The 18,573-nt window shown below is 48.0% G+C and overlaps 1 gene segment (V, D, J or C); it reads right to left on the reverse strand.

The window, feature by feature from the left end:
• Positions 1 to 11,901: 11,901 nt before the first annotated feature.
• On the reverse strand, positions 11,902 to 12,623 carry LOC119237827 (immunoglobulin lambda variable 3-21-like). The segment is given in 2 exon segments: positions 11,902 to 12,209; positions 12,578 to 12,623. Coding segments are annotated over 2 exon segments (354 nt in total).
• Between the last annotated feature and the right edge of the window lie 5,950 nt (positions 12,624 to 18,573).

Genomic DNA, 18,573 nt, shown 5'->3' on the forward strand with positions numbered 1-18,573 from the left:
GGTGGAGTCCCTGATCCTGTTCCCTAGCCTGAGACTAGGCAGGATACCCCCCCAGGCCTGTTTTATCCCATTGCTAGAGAGATCAGCTGCTTATGCAAATCAGCCAAGGCCCAGGCTGCTGTTTGGGGAGTTTTGTGGTTTCAACCCCAGACCAGGGAGTGGAGGGGTATTTTCTAGAGAAACCACCCTCACCTCAGGGATCCTCCTTCTCTGCTGGTCTCACGGTCTGTTTGAATCTCCCCCAAAACTCTGTCCTGGCCTCTCCCTGGACAGGCCCTTCTACAGCAGATTCCGTGGAAGCCTGTGTGTTCTGATCTTGTTCAACAGGTGACATTCTCAGTCTTAGATAGGTCCCGATCCTCCCCCTGTCCTCACAGCTTCTGAGAAGCAGATCCTGCATAAAATCCCTCACTTGCCCACCTAGAAATTTTGAGGCCTGTCATTTCTTCTTTTTTGAGCTACTGGGACAGGTACAGGGACTGTGCCTCAGTATCTTCCGTGTGTACTCATGTCACATAAAGATCACAGTTTCCAGAAATGCTGCATGAGAGTGAGGCCTGGAAAGGGCTCTTAAGAGCAGAACCTCTGTGAGTTCACGCTAATTGTGTTCTGTTGATGAGGTGAGGTATTAAGTAACAAGCTGTCCTCTTTTGTAATCAAGTCAAAATAAGTTTATCAGACACCTGCTGTGTCCAGGCACTCACCCAGGGCCTGGACAGTGAGGCCACTTTAGCAAGATTGGGCTGTGTGTAAAGGAACAGAATTATCAGAATTTAGAGCCAGAAAAGCAAGACAATTTCTACAACCCTCAGCTCAGGGGCCATGGAGTCTGTAATGAGAACATGATTACCAAGAGAGACACTGTAGAAAAATGACCCCTGTTCACTCAGGTGTTAGCTCCTGGTGACTACTCTCCCCATGTCACAAGCTGCAGGGAGGCTTTAATCTGCTGAGGGTGACTCTCTGCTGCCCCCTGCTGGCTCCCTGCACTGGTGCAGCAGGCACTGAGATTTCCTTTGTTTGGGTTTGAATTCAGAAGCTTCTATTCTGGATGTGATTCCCTGAGCTATGAAGTGCTGGCCCACAGGTGAATTACCCTTTCTATTTGGCCCCTGTTTTCTTCAAGACTGGGCATAGGGTCGTTAGAGGATCACAGCGGAAAAACATGAAAAGGTCCATTTTCCCACCAGTCACCCAGCGTATAACCATCAGGTAGTGGACAGTCATAGGATGTCCATAAAGTTTGGATTGGGAGTCTTGGGGCTGGTGCCTGCTGTGTGCAGTGCTATCATGAGGCCATGGTGATGATGCACCCAAGACAGAGACAGAAGAACATCCCTCAGTAATGCACATGGCACCAACTCTACTCTTGCACACTTTCCATCCTGGGCATATGGCATGAGCATGCACCTCTCTGTTCCCAGGAGTTTTCATACTGTGGATGGGGCGCACTTCAGATGAGCTCTGCTGTGGCAGGACCTACCCAGAGAGAGGCCTGTAGACACATGTGGTTGCAGATGTGGTGACGGACCTCAGCACATCCTCCCTGTGTGTCGTCCTTCATCTCTAAGCTGGACTCTATTGCCAGTGCCAGAATAGAAAGACCATGAGGGGTCCTTCCTGGTGGCAAAAGGGATTAGGCCTCAGCACTATGAAGCAATCCAGCACTGCAGCACGAGTTCCATCCCTGGCCAGGGAGCTACCTATATTCCGCAGCAGACCTCTTCTGTCTCACCTGCTGCCATCTGCACCCCCAGCAGTGTATCTCAGTAGATGTGCCTGATCTGCTCCCCACTCTGTCTCTGGCGATCCTCTTACCCTGCAGCTCTGGCCTACATCCCTGCTCTTATAGGCACAAATAAATAAATAAATAGATAGATAGATAAATAATCTCAAAAAAAAGAAAGACCATGAAGTCTACATTTGTCCCAAAACAAGTAAGTATCAGTTCTAGTCAATGATATTATGTTCAGATGAATAAACATTCTGGACTAATGGAGCTCCCTTGCGCTAGCTGTGGGTGTCTTTGCTGGAGCGGCAGCAGCCAAGCTGAAGTCTTCTGTTAACAGGACTGAAAGCAAGGTCTCCAAGTAGGACATAGAACCAGATGATTACAAAGATCTGGGATCTCAGGAAATGGTGAGAATCTGGGGAGAATATTGTGACTAGAGTTGCTATTGCAGTTATTTGTCACGTGTATGATTTACACTTCAAAAAAAACTGGCCTGTCATTTCTTCATATTTGGAACACAATTCATATAACTCCATCAATTAATACAAATAGTAAAAAGGAATATTTGTTGCAGTGGTAGGTGATTTGCAGATATTTATGAGAGCAGGTAAAAAAGAACGGCAGGTGCTTTGTGGTGAGAGGTGGGGAGGCCCTCACTGCAGAGGGCACTTGGAGCAGCTGTCAGGTGGGAAGATGGAGAAGGAACAGGAAGGGTCTTCCTCGAGTGCTGACTCAGCTCCCTGTGGGGGAACCCAATATTTTGTCCCCCAACCCCTAGGCCACACAGGCCTTATCTAGATCCAGTTTTAAGGTAAATTGTCACCAAAGGGCCCTGAGTTGGTCTTGCCACTGCTTATCCCCTGACACCTAGGGGCAGGTGGGACTTGCTTGTGTTATGATCTGGGGGTGGGGGGACAGAGCCAGGCTAGCACCTGTGATGGTGGGAGATGTGGATGGGGAGCCTCTATTCAGATCCAGGGGTGCGAGCAGCCCGGGCCCAATGCCACCTCGGGGAGAGCAAGTTACCAGCCACGGGGACAGGGATCTCTGGGAGCCATTCAGGGGCGTTTGGGGCTGAGACAGGTGATCATGCAGCCTGAGCATGTCCCGCATGTTGACCTGAAGGTAACTCCAAGTCAGTCAGAACTAGAGTCAGCCAATGTGCAAACAGAACTTGACAAGACCTTTCACCCCAGGACTGATTTCTGTCTAATCATTAAACTGCCCACCTCTACTTTCTTCGTTCGAGCTTTTTTTCTTACCTCTTATACTCTAACCAAACCAATCGGAGCCACACTGGGGCAGACAGATGTGACCCTGGAGACAGGTTCTCCCTGAAAGTTCTGCCAGCTGCCTGAGGGGAACGCTATTGCTCTGCACCAGGGCAGCTCAGGTGCATGGGGGCTGTTCCCAGTGCTCTTTGGGGCTCATTAGAAACCCCAGGAAAAAGTTGTCCAGACAGATGTCAATGGAGTGGTCTTTCTATGACCTTTGTCCTGGAAATTTCCTGATTATTTTCTCAGGTACTGGGATGCCGCAAAGAAAATCTCCTCAATCTCCTGCTCCTGTTCCAATAGCTGGTAAGAAGATGAAGCTGTCATATCTGTCGTCGGTGTGGATGCCTCTGTGAGTGACGGTTGATTCCACCAACCCCCTGTGATTGTTTCCCACAAATGACACATCCTATTGGAGCTTGTCAATAGAGTATGAGGAGGAAATCTCCGGTTTTTCATTGTACAAATGTGCACCATTGACATTTGTACATTATCCGGGGGCCCTGAGGTGACCTTTCTAAAGCAGCAGCCTCACCTGCTGAGCGGACGCAGAGGGAGATGCTGCCAAGGCTCTGAAGAGGCATTTCCTGGGGAGTCGGGAACCGGTCCTCTTGACCTTCACCCAAGATCACAGCTGGGAGGGAGTCTTCACACTCTTGTACAACATCACCTGCACACACTGTGTTTTTATGAAATAAAATAAGGACTAAAATTTATCTCTCTGGTGATAAATGTGTTTCTGAGTTGCACAATGTGACTTAAAGTAGTGTGCCTTGTTGGGCTTACATCATTTTTTGAAGATGTAGCCAATACGCCAGCATTGAGCAAATTCAGCAAAGTGCAATTCAGTGTTTTCCGGGTGTATCCAAAAAATGTTCTAATATGAACACATCTGATTATAGTATTTCATTACTAAAAAACACCCCACACCTCGTCTTGTTCTTACCTCCAAGGACCCCACTTCCAAAAAAATACGTGCCTATTCCTCTGTCTATACATTTCTCTACTCAGGAGGCTGAAATGAATGGAATCATGCATTGTGTGGTCTTGAGAGTGACTCCTTCACTTTACAATGTGTTCTAGGTTCTTCCATGTTGTGGCATGTAGGAGGCCTTCATTTCAGTTTAGGGCTGATTAATAGACTATGGTGTGGACATGCCAGGTCTGTTTATCCTTTTGGCCAGGATGGACATTTGCTTGTCTGATAGGAATGATAATGTTGAGGGCAGGGAGTCACTCCTGGCCTTTCCCAGGACACACATCTCAGCATGAGGCTAAGGGGCTGAGTGTTCATCATTACAATGACCCCCTCCGGCCTTTCATCTCTCAGTCACTCTCTCCAGGGGAGCTCCTGGGCTCATTTATCTAGGGGTTTCAATTTTTACAGGTGTCTGCATTCCCCTTCCTGCAAGAGATCATAGGTGGCCACAGGTAAAACCTTTTTGATGTACGAAATCCTTTTGTACAACACTTAATATTTGAACAATTGTTTTTGTTTGCAACATAGTTCTGCTGAAGATGGGGTGACTCTGTCACACAATGTTGAGATTTCCTCCATGGAGTCCATGTGAAGGCCTGGGGTGCTGCACCTGCACAGCAGACAGACTCCGTGTGCCGGCTCAAGGAGTTGGAGCTAAAAGGAGAGTGATGCTAAGACAGGGCCACGTGACTCGGACAGGCCACTTCTGTTTCCACATGGAACATGTCACCCAGGCCCCTCCACCTTCTCATCCTCTATCCTCTCCTCCCCCCCATCACACCTCAGTCTCAGTCACTCTAGAACCTCAGGGATCCCCCTCGAAGTCCTGTGTGCTGGGCACAGGCCACGCTGAGCACAAGGTGTGCTGGTCCCAATGAAGACGTTCTGAGGTTCTGAAATAGTCACCCGATTTGAGAGATTGCATAAAAGTCATGAAAAATCATGTCTCTATGGAATATTGAATATATATATAGATAAAGTATTTTTAATAATTGAAGTAAACAACAATAGATCATAGACACAGATTCCACACATTCTTCTGATATTTTCAATAAAGCTACTGGGATTACATGTGTGATTCTAAATTTATTTTTACAGTGTTTGCTTCGGTAGCACATATACTAAATTTATTTTTACTGGACAGCACTGACTGCAAAGTCATGTGTCAATCACTTCATTTTGGAACAGGAGGAGAACAGTCACCTCAGGTGGAGGGATGTCTTAGCATTGAGAGCAAATGAGAGGCCAGAGAATGGGTGAAGACCCCCAGGACTACGGGGTCAGAAGAATCTGTTGCAGGGTGGGGCTGTCAGGTTCTGACCTCAGACAAGCTGCTTATTCTCCAGGCCTCTGCTGCTCCCACTGTGGAACATTGTGGAAATGACGATTCTGTTCACAGCTTTGTGCTTCAACAGTTTAATAACAGGAAGTGCTGTGCATGAAGCTTGATATTATGTATATGAACATTTGCTCCTGCTCCTTCCAGTAGCATCCTTATCCTTGTCATATGGCAGACATGGGGAGGGGGAAATGAGTCAAGTCATGAAAACACTGACATAGGACACACTTTCTAGCAACACCAACTCACACACATAATGATTCAGTCCCCTTTCACAGGGCACAGGATGGCACCCTCTCACTTCCTGTCCTGCTCACTGGGACTTGAACTGAGAGACACAATCGAGGTTGTCCATCACAGCAGCATCAGGGGCATCCAGGCAGAAGCAGAACAGGGAACTTCATGCTTCTCCAGACTCTGATGAGTGTCCTCTCATCCCATGTCACCTAGAGTTGTCCCTGCTTGGACCCCTCACTCTTGATGACTGTCCCTCATTCTTCACAATCTGCACACCTGTCCTGCTCAAGGCTGACCTAGATGACCCCTCGATCAGGCTGACCACTGTACAGAGGGCAGCATGGAACCCGGGTGGTCAGGTTAGCCATGAGGAGTCCCTGGCCTTTACTGGTGTCACTCAGGGGAAGGAACTCTAGGAAAAAGAGAGCAGGGTCCCCAGATTCTGACCCCTCCATGACCAGAGAGGCACAGGATGTGGAGTGGACTTTAAGGGTCGCCACAGCCACGGCAGAGCTAGGCTGAGTGGAGACCCAGGACCTGAGGATGGAGGAGAAACAATGAGTGTGTCCTGTGGACACAAGCAACAGTACAGCTGCACTGAACCCACTCCAAATGAGGAATGGGGTTCTTTTCTCACTGTGTCCTCACCAGGAGGCTAAGGAGGTCTCCTTCTCAATGTCAGAGACTTGTCACTAAGACATGGTGGGAGAGGGTGGAGCCTGGACGTCAACGCAGGGGTGGTGACTCAGGGGAGGGTCCTTCTGGGCTTTCAGGCCTGCCCACCTGATACCTAAAACCCACCCCAAATAAGGAGGGGATCAATATGAGGGAGACAGTGCTGTGAGTTGAATAGTCTCCGTAAATTTCCTGTTGAAATTCAGGTTTAGTATCACTGTAGGTGGAATTAGCTAGATGTGCCACGGGAGAAGGCTGGGTCCCGAGTCCCATTTGCCTGCTGCTTTGAAAAACAGGGATATATGAGCACAGACAATCACAAAGGAAGCGCCTGTGAAGATGGAGGCAGAATCTCAAGACAAGGACGCCAAAGATGCCAACTAAGCTCCACAAGCTGCAGACACGCCTGGACCAGACTCTCCTCACAGCAATAATCACCCCCACTGCTGACACCATGAGCTCAGATTTTAACCTCAGGGTGTGAGTCACTTTGTCTGTCTTGTGAACCTCCAGTATGTGGTTCTCTGTTGTTGAAGTCCAAGCAAATTCACACTGTGACCCCAAGATCTCTGCTCTCAGGGTGTCAGCAGTCGCTCCTTCCAGAACCTTAGTCTCTGCTGTTAATAGCCCCTGGACTAAACCTGCTGCCATGAGCTTGCCTCCCCTCAGTGTCTGACCCTCCTCCCAGAAGCCTGTCTCCAGTGCCCAAGCAGCAGCTGTCTTCTGTGGACCTAAACCCTCTGTACCCCTGCCTTCTCCTTCTGGATCACAGTGGGGAGTGATGCCATGGTCTCCAGGTCTTGTCTTATCCCAAAGAGCATTCTGCCATTTCCATGTGAATTCAGATTGACTGTGAAGATTTATCACTATTTTCTTGAGTCCTGTGCACAGGCTCTCCCTGACCAAATGATTTTGCACGTGACAGAGGTGTCAGAGGCAGTGACGTTTGCTGAGGGATTGCCAGGTGGTACAGGGTCCTGTGAGAATATGCAGTACAGTGGTTCTCACTGTTTATCTTGTGAAAAATGCCCTGGAAATGGGAGTTTCCAATGGAACAGAGAGGTTGATTTTCTGTTAAAGAGGTGAGCTCCCCTGTCCTCCACACTGCTCAGCAGTCACTTTCCCAGACAAGAGCTGCCTGTGGTCTCCTACTGCCCCTGCCCCTGTCATAATCTAGACATGAGAATCGCATCTAATGGTCACTAGGTCCCCGTCTGACCTGGGATCGGCAGTGGCAGCTCCTTCCCTGGTTGCCCCCATCTAACAGGACAGGCAATACCCTTCATCCGCCTCCCTTGTACATTCAGCCCTCAGTTTACATTCTGTCTGTCTATACAAGGCTACTATGTCACTGCTATGTCACAACCATGTAGAGGGCTCTAGGGAGCGTTGTGCTGAGTGAAAATGCCAGTTCCAAAGGCTACACACACAGGGACTCTATTTTTTCTCACATATCAGGCCTGAAAAGACAAATTTCAGAAAAAAAAAAAAAACAGTATTAGCACCTTGTTTAGGATAGGGGAGGTGTGATTATAACGGACAGCACTAGGTCTCTTGTCTTGAGGAAAGTGTTGGTAGCTCACTCCTGGGATGGATCGAAGAAGCCCCTCCTACTACCATCGGGGACCCTGTGGGTTGGGAAGGTTTGGCCATTATAGAAATTTACCCTTCTGTGGGGCTCCACACTAAGTTGGGGAATAACTGTGGGGTAGAACAGGTGCCTGACGAAAAATGGGGTGAACCCTAAGCTTCTTCCACATGCTTGTCATGTCAGAAAGGCAGGCTGGCCTCCAAGCTCTGCAGTCACAGTCACCTCCTGGGCTTGACCCCACACAGCTGTAGTCCCCACCTATGGTCTGTCCTGGCTGGCTCAACACTGCAGGGGCCTTCCAGGAGACTAGGCCTGGGCTGAGCAGGGCCTGAGTTGATATCTGACTCCAGTGACCTAGGAGGTGTGAGTCCCAGACCCCCTCATCTTCTTTCTCCTCCTGTCATCCTCCCCTTGTATCCCAGGTGCACTTTGTCCCATCCCGGGCCTGTCGTTAGAATGTGTGTGTGTGGCCTGTATTGTTGGCTGTTTGTCCATTATTGAGTGCATGGAAGTTACCTTGTTAAACAACCATCCACTTTGGAAGAGTGATCACAGCTTGGTCTCATTTACAGGTGAGTCCTTCATTTTACATGTTGGGTCCTTCTTGACAGCTCACACACCACAGACAATGACACTGGGATTTCACTACTGTTTTATATGAGATATGAGGCTTTTGAGATCCTGACCTGGCTAAGAAACCCTGTTTAGTCTCTATGGTCTCTGCAATTGCCCAGGGTCATGGTCTTTGCACAGGGAAGAGCTCTGGGTCCTGAATGGTCAGGGGTCCCCTGGGGAGGTTGATCTTTCACTCAATGAGCAGGGGCGGCCCGTGACCAGACTGTGACCAGAGAAGTGATGAGGTGGGAAAGCTCAGCCTGACCTGCTGATCTGTTAAAGTTGTGATATTTGATTATTTACAATAAAAGTGGACATTAATGTATTTTCAATATACCTTCGTATTTTTTAAATATGCCATGATATTATTTTAAACAATCGATGGTACTTCATTTTCCCATCTTTTTTTTTTTTTTTTGCTTTTTCATTTATCTGCTTCTTTTTGCTTGAATAGTGTTATGATTCCACTTTATCTACCCCTTTACTTTGCTTACTAACTGCAATTTGTCATAATCTTATTATTGTACTTCACAATTTAAATTAGGTGCTATGACAATATGTTACATCAGAGGATTAGACCCTTGACCAGGTTGTCATCACGTCTTTTCATTAATTTTGCTGCAATTGGGCCTCCCCGGTTGCACAGTGGTTGAGCGCTGGGCCGCCATGCTGCTGCCCGCAGCCTCTGCAGCGTCGATTCAATCCTCAGCCACCAGTGAGGGTCCCACATGGCGCGCAGACCTCTCCTGCCACGCCCACTGCTCCCCTCAGCAGTGTATTTTATCAGTCTGCCTGTTCTGTTCCTTGCTCTGGCTCCTGTGAATTCTCTCACCCTCCCACACTTCTGACTGTACCCAGTGCTTGTATAAATAAATAAATCAATCTTTATAAAAAAATTGCTACAATTGTCAAACAATTAACTTTTGCCAACTTTATAAATTCCAACCAACATGGTCAGTGCATTTTGTTTGAGAGAGGGATGTTCTTTTCAATAGATTTCAATAATAGTGTCTTGTCTCTGCAGTTCCACTTCTGATACTTTTCATTCCTTCTTGAAGATTCAGATTCTCTCTGGTATTATTCTTTTTTTTAAGATTTATTTATTTATGCATACAAGAACTGGGGGTACAGGCCAGAGGCCTGGAGGGCGAAGAGGATTCACCAGAGACAGAGTGGGGAGCAGAACTGGCAGACTGACTGAAATACACTGCTGAGGGGAGCAGCTGGTGAGCCAGGAGGGGTCTGCTGTGCCATGTGTGTAGCTCCCTCCCTGGGGATTGAACTCCTACTGCAGTATCTGTGGACAGCTTCACAGTGCTCTGTCTTAACCCTTTGTACCACCAGGGAGGCCCCTGCTATTATTCCTTCTGCCTGAGGAGGTTCACTACTGTTTTCTGTCTTATTGCTCTGCTAGGAGGAAACCCTGTCCTTTCATTACGAAAAACGAAACAACTGGGTAAACCTTTAGATCATTTCTTATTTTTCATCTTAGAGATGTTAATCACTGTCCACTCACCTGCATTCTTCTCATGAAAAATCTGCTTCATCCTCATGCTGTCCCACTTCCATAATGCCCCTTAGCTCTGAAGACTTTTAACACCCTCTCTTCCACTGTTCTAAACAATGCTGTTGTTCTTTAGTGGCGTTCCTCACCCTTCCTGTTTCTTATGCTAGTTGTTTACTGAGTTTTGGGAAATGGTGGGTTAGAATCTCACATTCTACTGCGCTCATTTGTAAAATACACCTGAATATTTTTTTTATGTTCTACTCTCAGAAACAAGTGGGAATCATCATAATCATTTATTTGGTTTCCTTATCTACAAATTAGAGCACTGGGTGATTTCAAGGCCACTTTGGGTCATTGATATTTTTCTTATTAATTAGAACCTTATTTTCTTAATTCTCTTCAGGAAAGTTTTGATTGATGCCAGGTTTGGTGAATGAGTCCGTGTGTGGGACTGGAGGACTGTGTTCATTTCGAAGCATTTTAAATATCTCTAATCTGTACAATGACTGGGCACAGTTCAATCATTGCTCAACTTCCTTTTACACTTTCTAGGAGGCCCAGGGATGGCTGTGAGTTTGGACTCATTATCCCACTACTGAGACAAAGCTCTCCTGGGTAGGAAACCTGATGCCTTAATAGGAGCTTTCCTCTCTGGACTGGGCCAAAGCATCTATGATAGTGTGTGTGTGTGTGTGTGTGTGTGTGTGTGTGAGAGAGAGCTAGAGAGAGAGAGAGAGAGAGAGAGAGAGAGAGAGAGAGAGAGAGAGAGAGAGACCAGGCAGCTCCCTCTGTTTCTCGGGTATCTGTTCCTCCAGCCCATCCTGATCCTCCCTCTCACCAGTGCCCTCCAGTGCTCTTGGGGTCATGCACAGCTCAGGGTTTTCTCTACACCTGCTCTTCTCTGTACCCTCAGTCTTTCCACCTGGGCCCTCAATGCCCACAACTACTGTGGGCAAGAAAGCACATGGGAGCCCCATCCTGTGGTCTGATGTCACTTTTAAAGTTGTTGATTTGGAGAGTGGGGTCCTTGGGTTACCCTGGGAAAGGTTTACCAGTGATCCCCTTTCAGCGGTACATGCAGAATTTCCCAGGCGAGTTTCTCTAAGACACAGAAACATTAGCTATATCCAAGGGGCAGGTTTGTTATAAAAGCAAGAGAAGAATACAGGACTTGTATCGACACAAGCAGGCAGAAAGGGCTGCCCCAAAAGGGACGGGTATGCTAAGAGAGAGGCCTGCACGGTCACAAGCAGGTGGCCTTGAGGAGAGCTGCCTCTGCTGAGGGAGGTCAAGAAGAGGAGCCCTGGCCTGTTACAGGTCACAGGCAGGCAGGAAGGCTGCTGCCCTGCGGAGGGAGAGTTGGTGAGAAGAAGCACAGGTGAGCAGAATGATGCTGCCCTGTGCCTGTGCAGAGACTGCACTGCTACAGTCTTCTCTTTGGGGGGGCTCACTCCTTCATGGAGTGGTTTGTTTGTTGTTGATTTTGAATAACTATGTGGAATTTGAAAGGACCAGGAAATTCTACAATGACTTGAAACTCCTTATCTTCACCTTCAGGTTTTGAGCTCCTGATACCCCCTACAGCAGTCTGACACCTGCTTAGGGCTCCTGCTTGGTGATCTGTCTCTGGTGCCTAAGGATGTGAGTTTAGTGCCTATCACTGGGTTCATGGATATATTAACCCCTGCCACCCTACCTCCAGCTCTTGGCATTGTGAGAGCAGGTTTCTGATCTTGGGGTGCCCCCTTCCAGTTTGTCTATCCTTACCTTCCCAGTCTCACCCTCCTGACCTGCCTGGTGCTGATGCTGCCTGGAGGAGCAGGGACACAAGGGATCTCAGAATGGGACCCCGGGGTGAACTGCTCATGGCCGTGTCTCCATCCTCATGGGGCTAGAGGAGACTGTGATGTGGACAGGGAGAGGTTTGTGTCTCACTTCCCCATGGCCCTGAGTCACTGTGGATAATCACTGCTGCTGTCCCACACCTGACAGTAATAGTCAGCCTCGTCCTCGACCTGGATCCCGCTGATGGTCAGGGTGGCCGTGTTCCCCGAGTTGGAGTCAGAGAAATGGTCAGGGATCCCTGAGGGCCGCTTGTTATTCTCATAAATGACCAGCACAGGGGCCTGGCTGGGCTTCTGCTGGTACCATTGAACATATTTACCACCAATGTTGTCTCCCTGACATGTCATCCTGGCCGTCTGTCCCAGAGACACCGACACTGAGGAAGGCTGAGTCAGCTCATAGGAGACCACAGAGCCTGCAGGGAGAAAAGGAGAGGGGGGTTAACGTGAGGACCCATTCCCAGAGCACCCCCCCTTGCCTGGCCTGGCGGAGACCACATGGCTGCTCTGACCCTGTGGATGCCCATTCCATCGTTGTTATCTGCAGCTTCCCATAAGCCTGGCTGATGTATGGCATTTTGGACAAATGAATGAACTTCAAGCCCTCCTCTTCTCTGGCAGGCACAGCCCCTCAAGTTGTGAGCACAGTGAGGGTCTACCCAATCCAGCCCCCCATCCTGAGCAGATCATGAGCACCCTGCCCCCATAGATAGCCCTGCTGTGGGCTGCCTGAGTCAGAACCAGTCTTGTCCACTCACTGGGTGCAGTGAGTCTGGCTCAGCACCTGTGCAATGAGCCAGGAGGCCCAGGAGAATTGGTGTCCAGGCCATGGTGGTGTCCCTGATCCTGTTCCCTGAGGCTGAGGTTGGGCAGGACACACTGCAAGCCTGTCTTATCCTCTTGCTGAGAGAGAGATGCTGGGTATGCAAATCAGCCAGGCCCAGGCTGCTGTTTGGGGAGCTTTGTGATTTAAGAGAAGACTCAGCCCCCAGGACACAGGGAGGGGAGGGGTATTTTCTAGAGTCCCCACCCTCACCTCAGGGATCCTCTTTCTCTGCTGGTCTCATGGTCTGCTTGAATCTCCTCCCCTAGACTCTATCCTGGCCTCTCTCTGGACAGGCCCTTCTACAGCAGATTCCATGGAAGCCTGTGTGTTCTGATCCTGTTCTACAGGTGACATTCCCAGGCTGAGGTATGTCCAGATCCTCCCCTGTCCTCACAGCTTCTGAGCATCAAATTCTGCATAAAATCCCTCACTTGCCCACCCAGGAGTTTTGAGGCCTGTCATTTATTCAAGTTTGAGCTGCTGGAACAGTCCCGGGGCTGTGCCTCAGTACCCTCCGTGTGCACTCAGGTCACACGGACATCACAGGATCCAGGAATGCTGCATGAGAGTGAGGACTGGGAAGGACACTAAGAGCAGCGCCTCTGTGAGTTCACTCTAATTGTGTTCTGTTGATGAGGTGAGGTATTAAGTAACAAGCTGTCTTCTTTTGTAAGCAAGTCAACATAAGTTAATCAGACACCTGCTGTGTCCAGGCACTCATCCAGGGCCTGGACAGTGAGGCCACTTTAGTCGGACTGGGCTGTGTGTGAAGGTATGGAAATGCCGGAAAAAGAGGCAGAGAAACAAGCCAATTTCTACGAGCCTCAGATCGGGGGCCATGGAGTCTGAAATTTGGACATCATTGTCAAGAGAAACATTGCAGAAAAATGACCCTGTTCACTCAGGTGTTACTCCTGGTGACTGACTCTCCCCAGGCACAAGCTGCAGGGAGGCTTTAACCTGCTGTGGGTGGTCTCTGCTGCCCCCTGGTGGCTCCCTGCACTGGGTGCAGCAGGCACAGAGGTTTCCTTTGGTCAGATTTGGATTCAGAAGCTTCAATTCAGGAGGGGATTCCCTGAGCTATGAGGTGCTGGCCCACAGCTGAATTACCCTCTCTATCTGGCCCCTGTCTTCCTAAGACTAGGCATAGAGTCTTTAGAGGATCACATCTGAAAACAGACTTGAACAGCGCCATTTGGTAGAGGAATGGGCAGTGCCCACCTGAGACACCAGCACATAACAACCAGGTAGTGGAAAGTCATAGGATGACCAAGAAGTTTAGGTGTGGGGAGACTCAGGGGTTGGTGCCTGCAGTGCTTTCATGGGGCCATGGTGATGATGCCCCCAAGAAAGAGACAGAAGAACATCCCTCAGTAATGCCCATGGCACCCACTTTGCTCTTGATTATCTCCCATCCTGGGCATATGGCATGAGCGCCCACCATCCCTGTTCCTAGGGTTTTCTGTACTGTGGGTGGGGCCCACTTCAACTGAGTTCCTGTGGCATGGCCTGCCCAGAGAGAGATGTGTTAACACATGTGGTTGCACATGCAGTGCAGTCCTCACCACATCCTCCCCGGGTGTTGTCCTTCATCTCTAAGCTGGACTCTGTTGTCAGTGCCAGAATACAAAGACCATGAAGGGGCCACCCTGGTGGCCCAAGGGGTTTAGTCTCAGCACTACAAATCAATCCACAGCCACTGCAGTATGAGTTCAATCACGAGCTGGTCAGGGAACTAATCCACGTGGTGCAGCAGACCTCTCCTGCCTTACCTTCTGCTCTACCCAGTAGTGTATCTCAGTAGATCTTCCTGTGCCACTCCCCAATCAGTCTGCTGACTCTACTCAACCCCTCTCCTTAACGCTAGCTGATACCCCTAGTCTTGTATGCATAAATAAATAAATACTTAAATTTGAAAAAAAAGGAAGAAAGAAAGACCATGAGGTCTACCTTTGTCCCAAAACATGTAAGTATCTGTTCTAGTCAATGACACTGTGATTCTGGACTGATGTGGCTCATTTGTGCTAGCTGTGGGTGTCTTTGCTGGAGCTGGAGCAGCCAAGCTGTGGTCTTCTGTTAACATGAATGAAAGCAAGGTCTCCAAGTGGGACACAGAACCAGATCGTAACAGAGGTCTGGGATCTCAGGAAATAGTTAGTATCTGGGGAGAATATTCTGACAAGAGTGAGTAATGCAGTTATTTGTCAGTTGTATATTTGACACTTCAAAGAAGGCCTTTCATTTCTTCGTATTTGGAACAGAATTTGCAGAACTCCATCAGTTAATACAAATAATAAAAGGGAAGATTTGTTTCAGTGGTTGGTGATTTGTAGATACTTATTGAGAACAGATAAATGACAGGCAGGTGTTATGTGGTGAAAGGTGGGGGGGCCCTCTCAGCAGGGGGCACTGGGAGCAGCTGTCAGGTGGGAAGATGGAGCAAGGAACAAGAAGGGCCATCCTGGAGTGCTGACTCAGTTCCCTCTGGGGGTAAAACCAATCAATTTGTCCTCAACCGCTTAGATCACACAGGCCTTGTCTAGCTCCTATTTCAAGGTAAACTGTTACCAAAGGGCCCTAGGTTGGTCCTGCCCCTGCTTAGCCCCGACATCTAGGGCCAGGTGCAACTTGCTTGCCTGATGTACTTGGGGGTGCCAAAGCCAAGCCAGAAGCTTTGAAGATGGGTGGTGGGGAGGGGAAGCCTCTGTCCAGAAGTCAGAGGTGCCAGCAGCCTGGGCCCAATGCCACCTCGGGGAAAGCATGTTACCAGACACGGGGACAGGGATCTCTGGGAGCCATTCAAGGGCTTTTGGGGCCAAGGCAGGTGATCACACAGCCTGAGCATGCCCCACATGTTGACCTGAAGGTAACTCCAAGTCAGCTAGATCTAGAGTCAGCCACTGTGCAAACAGAACTTGACAAGACCTTTCACCCCGGGACTGATTTGTGTCTAGTCATTAAACTGCCCACCTCTACCTTCTTCATTCAAGCTTTTTTCTCATTTCTTCTGCTCCCACCAAACAAATCTGAGCCACACTGAGGCAGACAGATGTGTCCATGCCACATGTCTTCTTCCCTGTCAAGTCACAATATATTCTTTTTTCTACTAAAGCCTGTGTCATACTGTTCACTTGTATATTAAGCACATGAGTCCCTTCTCTGTAGCAGGGAAAGTTCTGGTTTGTCTGATGTGAAAGACAGTTTGTCTGATGTCAGGTGTCTGTGACTCAAAAATAGTTCACTTCCTCTGTGACACTTTCTCCTAAGAACCTTGGGAGGAGGATCAAGTGATATCAGCAGACTGGGTGGATTTTCCAGGTAATCATAGGATTACAGTGGAATAGGGGCCTTTGTGTCTAGGTTGCTGGGTGGGGCAGATGTGACCTAAAAATTCAGACCTGGGCCCCTCCCAGGTGACCTAAGGGCTGAGGGCAAAGTAATGGTTACTATCCCCCTCCCTACACTTCAATCTCCAGGCATCTAGCTGGGGTCTAAGGTGCTGCCTGTGCCTCTGCTCCAGGGTCATCTCACTCAGCCCCAGAATGTGACCATCGCCCACTCTACCTAACATTGACGGACATTTGACAGGGAAGGGAAAAGAATTAGAGATGGTGAATGACATTCTCTAGGACACCTTTGGGGAATTGGATAGAGCTAGACCTGGGCTTTCTAAGGTCAGAAATGACACCCTCTTCTGTGTATAGCAAAATCAGGCAGGGTTGGGGAAGGGAAAATGGGGGCAAACAGCCAAGACTGGGGTCCTCCAGTGGAGACAGGTTCTCCCTGAATGTTCTCCCAGCTGCCTGAGGTGGGGTGGGGTGCACGACTGCTCTGCACCAGTACAGCTCAGGTGCATGGGGCTGTTCACACTGCTCTTTGGGGCTGATTAGAAACCTCAGGAAAACGACTAATTATAATAATGTAAAAATCAAAATCAATATGCAACTATAAACCAGAGACACACTACAGGGGTGGAGAAGGGAGTAGGATCAAATCAAGGGGGGTGTGGGAATTTTACGGGGACACTAATAACGATGAAAATGTATACATTGTACAAAAATGAAAAATTATGTAAAATACATATATAAAACTAAAAAAAAAAGTCATCCAGACTGATGTCACTTGAGTGGTATTTCTATGAACTTTGTCATGGAAATTTCTGATTACTGTCAGGTCCTGAGATGCAGCACAGAAAATCTTCTCAATCTCCTGCTCCTTTCCAGTAGCTGCTAAGAAGATGAAGCTGTCATAATCTGTCATTGGTGTGGATGCCTCTTTGAGTCACAGTTGATTCCACCAACGCCTGTGATTTCTTCCCAAAAATGAGAAATCCTCTTAGAGCTTGTCGGTAGGGTATGAGGAGCTTGTCAGTAGAGTATGAGCAGGAAATCTCTGGTTTTTCTTTGTAAAAGGTGTACTGTTAACATTTGTACATTATGCAGGGGCCCTGAGGTGACCTTTCAAAGGCAGTAGCCTCACCTGCTGAGAGACACAGCTGGAGACACAGCCCCACCCAGGGCTCTGAAGAGGCATTTCCTGAAGCGTGACCTTCACCCAAGATCACAGCCAGGAGGGAGTCTTCACACTCTTGTGCAACATCATCTGCACACACTATGTTTTTATGAAATAAAATAAGGGCTATAATTTATATAATTTATATCCTGTTGAGAACTCGGTGACAGGTAACCCGACATTGTTCCATGGACCATGGAATCCTACTCAGGGAAGCTGGGAATGATCTCTTAACAGTGTGGCAACCTCTGCCGCTGAACACCAGTGAACTTACTGGAAAGAGGGAGGCTTTCACTCAGACACATCAGAGTGAGTAAGACCCCCTTCCCCTGTGCGCTGGACTGGACAGTCAATGACGGGTAAGATCGGGGGCAGACTAAAGAAGGCACTGGCCAGCCTCATGTCTGTGACTCCTGACGACCTAAGACAGGCGCAGTCCCGAGGGGCTTCATCATGATAAACTTTGGCGTTCAGATCAAACAAGGCACACATGCCTATAAGCCTAATTTAGGCAACAAGCCCGCAGTAATTAACCCCTCCTTTGGTGGAAACAAGGCTGCTAAGAACGTCACCTGCAAACAAGCCTGATGGAATTACCTACAAAGCAGTTTTACCATTAATCAGATAGCCATTGTTTCAGAATAAGTAGCAACCTAGCAACCTGTCTATAATCATACTACTTTTTCACTTACTTTGCTTTTTCTTTATATGTGTACAATCAGTTTCAGGAAATGCATGATAAAGAAAATAGTGTGTGGCAATAGTAGTTTTATAATAATCATAATACTTCTCACCTGAGACAACACCATAAAAATCAAAATGCTTATGTAGAGAATATATTGCTCGTGATCACTAAAAGTAGAAGGTGCCAGTAGGTAAATATCAATGTTTTTGATCATTGTGGTTTTGGGATACGAATCAAGAAAAGCTAGCTTAAAGAATGCTGTTCGGTGTAAGCTAAAATGATTGTGTAGATTCAGTACCTGGAGATTGTTTATTGTGCCATGTCATGGAACGGCGATCACATGAACATGAATAACAAAGTAGATGTCTTATGCCTTACAAAGTATTTTATGCTGAGAAAGAATTAAATTGTATGAAATCATCCATTGTTAAAAAGGTATAAAAGTGTATGATGATTTTGAGCAAATTACATTCAGATCTTCACTCTTGAAGTGTGTCTGTTTGTCATTTGTGTGTCTGTCTGTCATTTATGCGCCGATTCCTTGAGCATCCTCACAGTTTCTCAATCCTGAGACAGTCCTGCAAGTCTACCGCTGCGTTGGTCCGCGGCATAACAGCACAACCATGCAGAGGGCTTTAGGGAACATTGTGCTGAGGGACAATGCCAGTCCCCAAGGCAACACACACATGGACTCTATTTTTTGTCACATATCAGGCCTGAAAAGACAAATTTTAGAAATAAAGAACAATAAGTATCA

Source organism: Talpa occidentalis, unplaced genomic scaffold (genome assembly GCF_014898055.3).
Source record: "Talpa occidentalis isolate TD23 unplaced genomic scaffold, MPIMG_talOcc4v2.1 talOcc4.1007, whole genome shotgun sequence".
NCBI classification, from domain to species: Eukaryota; Metazoa; Chordata; class Mammalia; order Eulipotyphla; family Talpidae; genus Talpa; species Talpa occidentalis.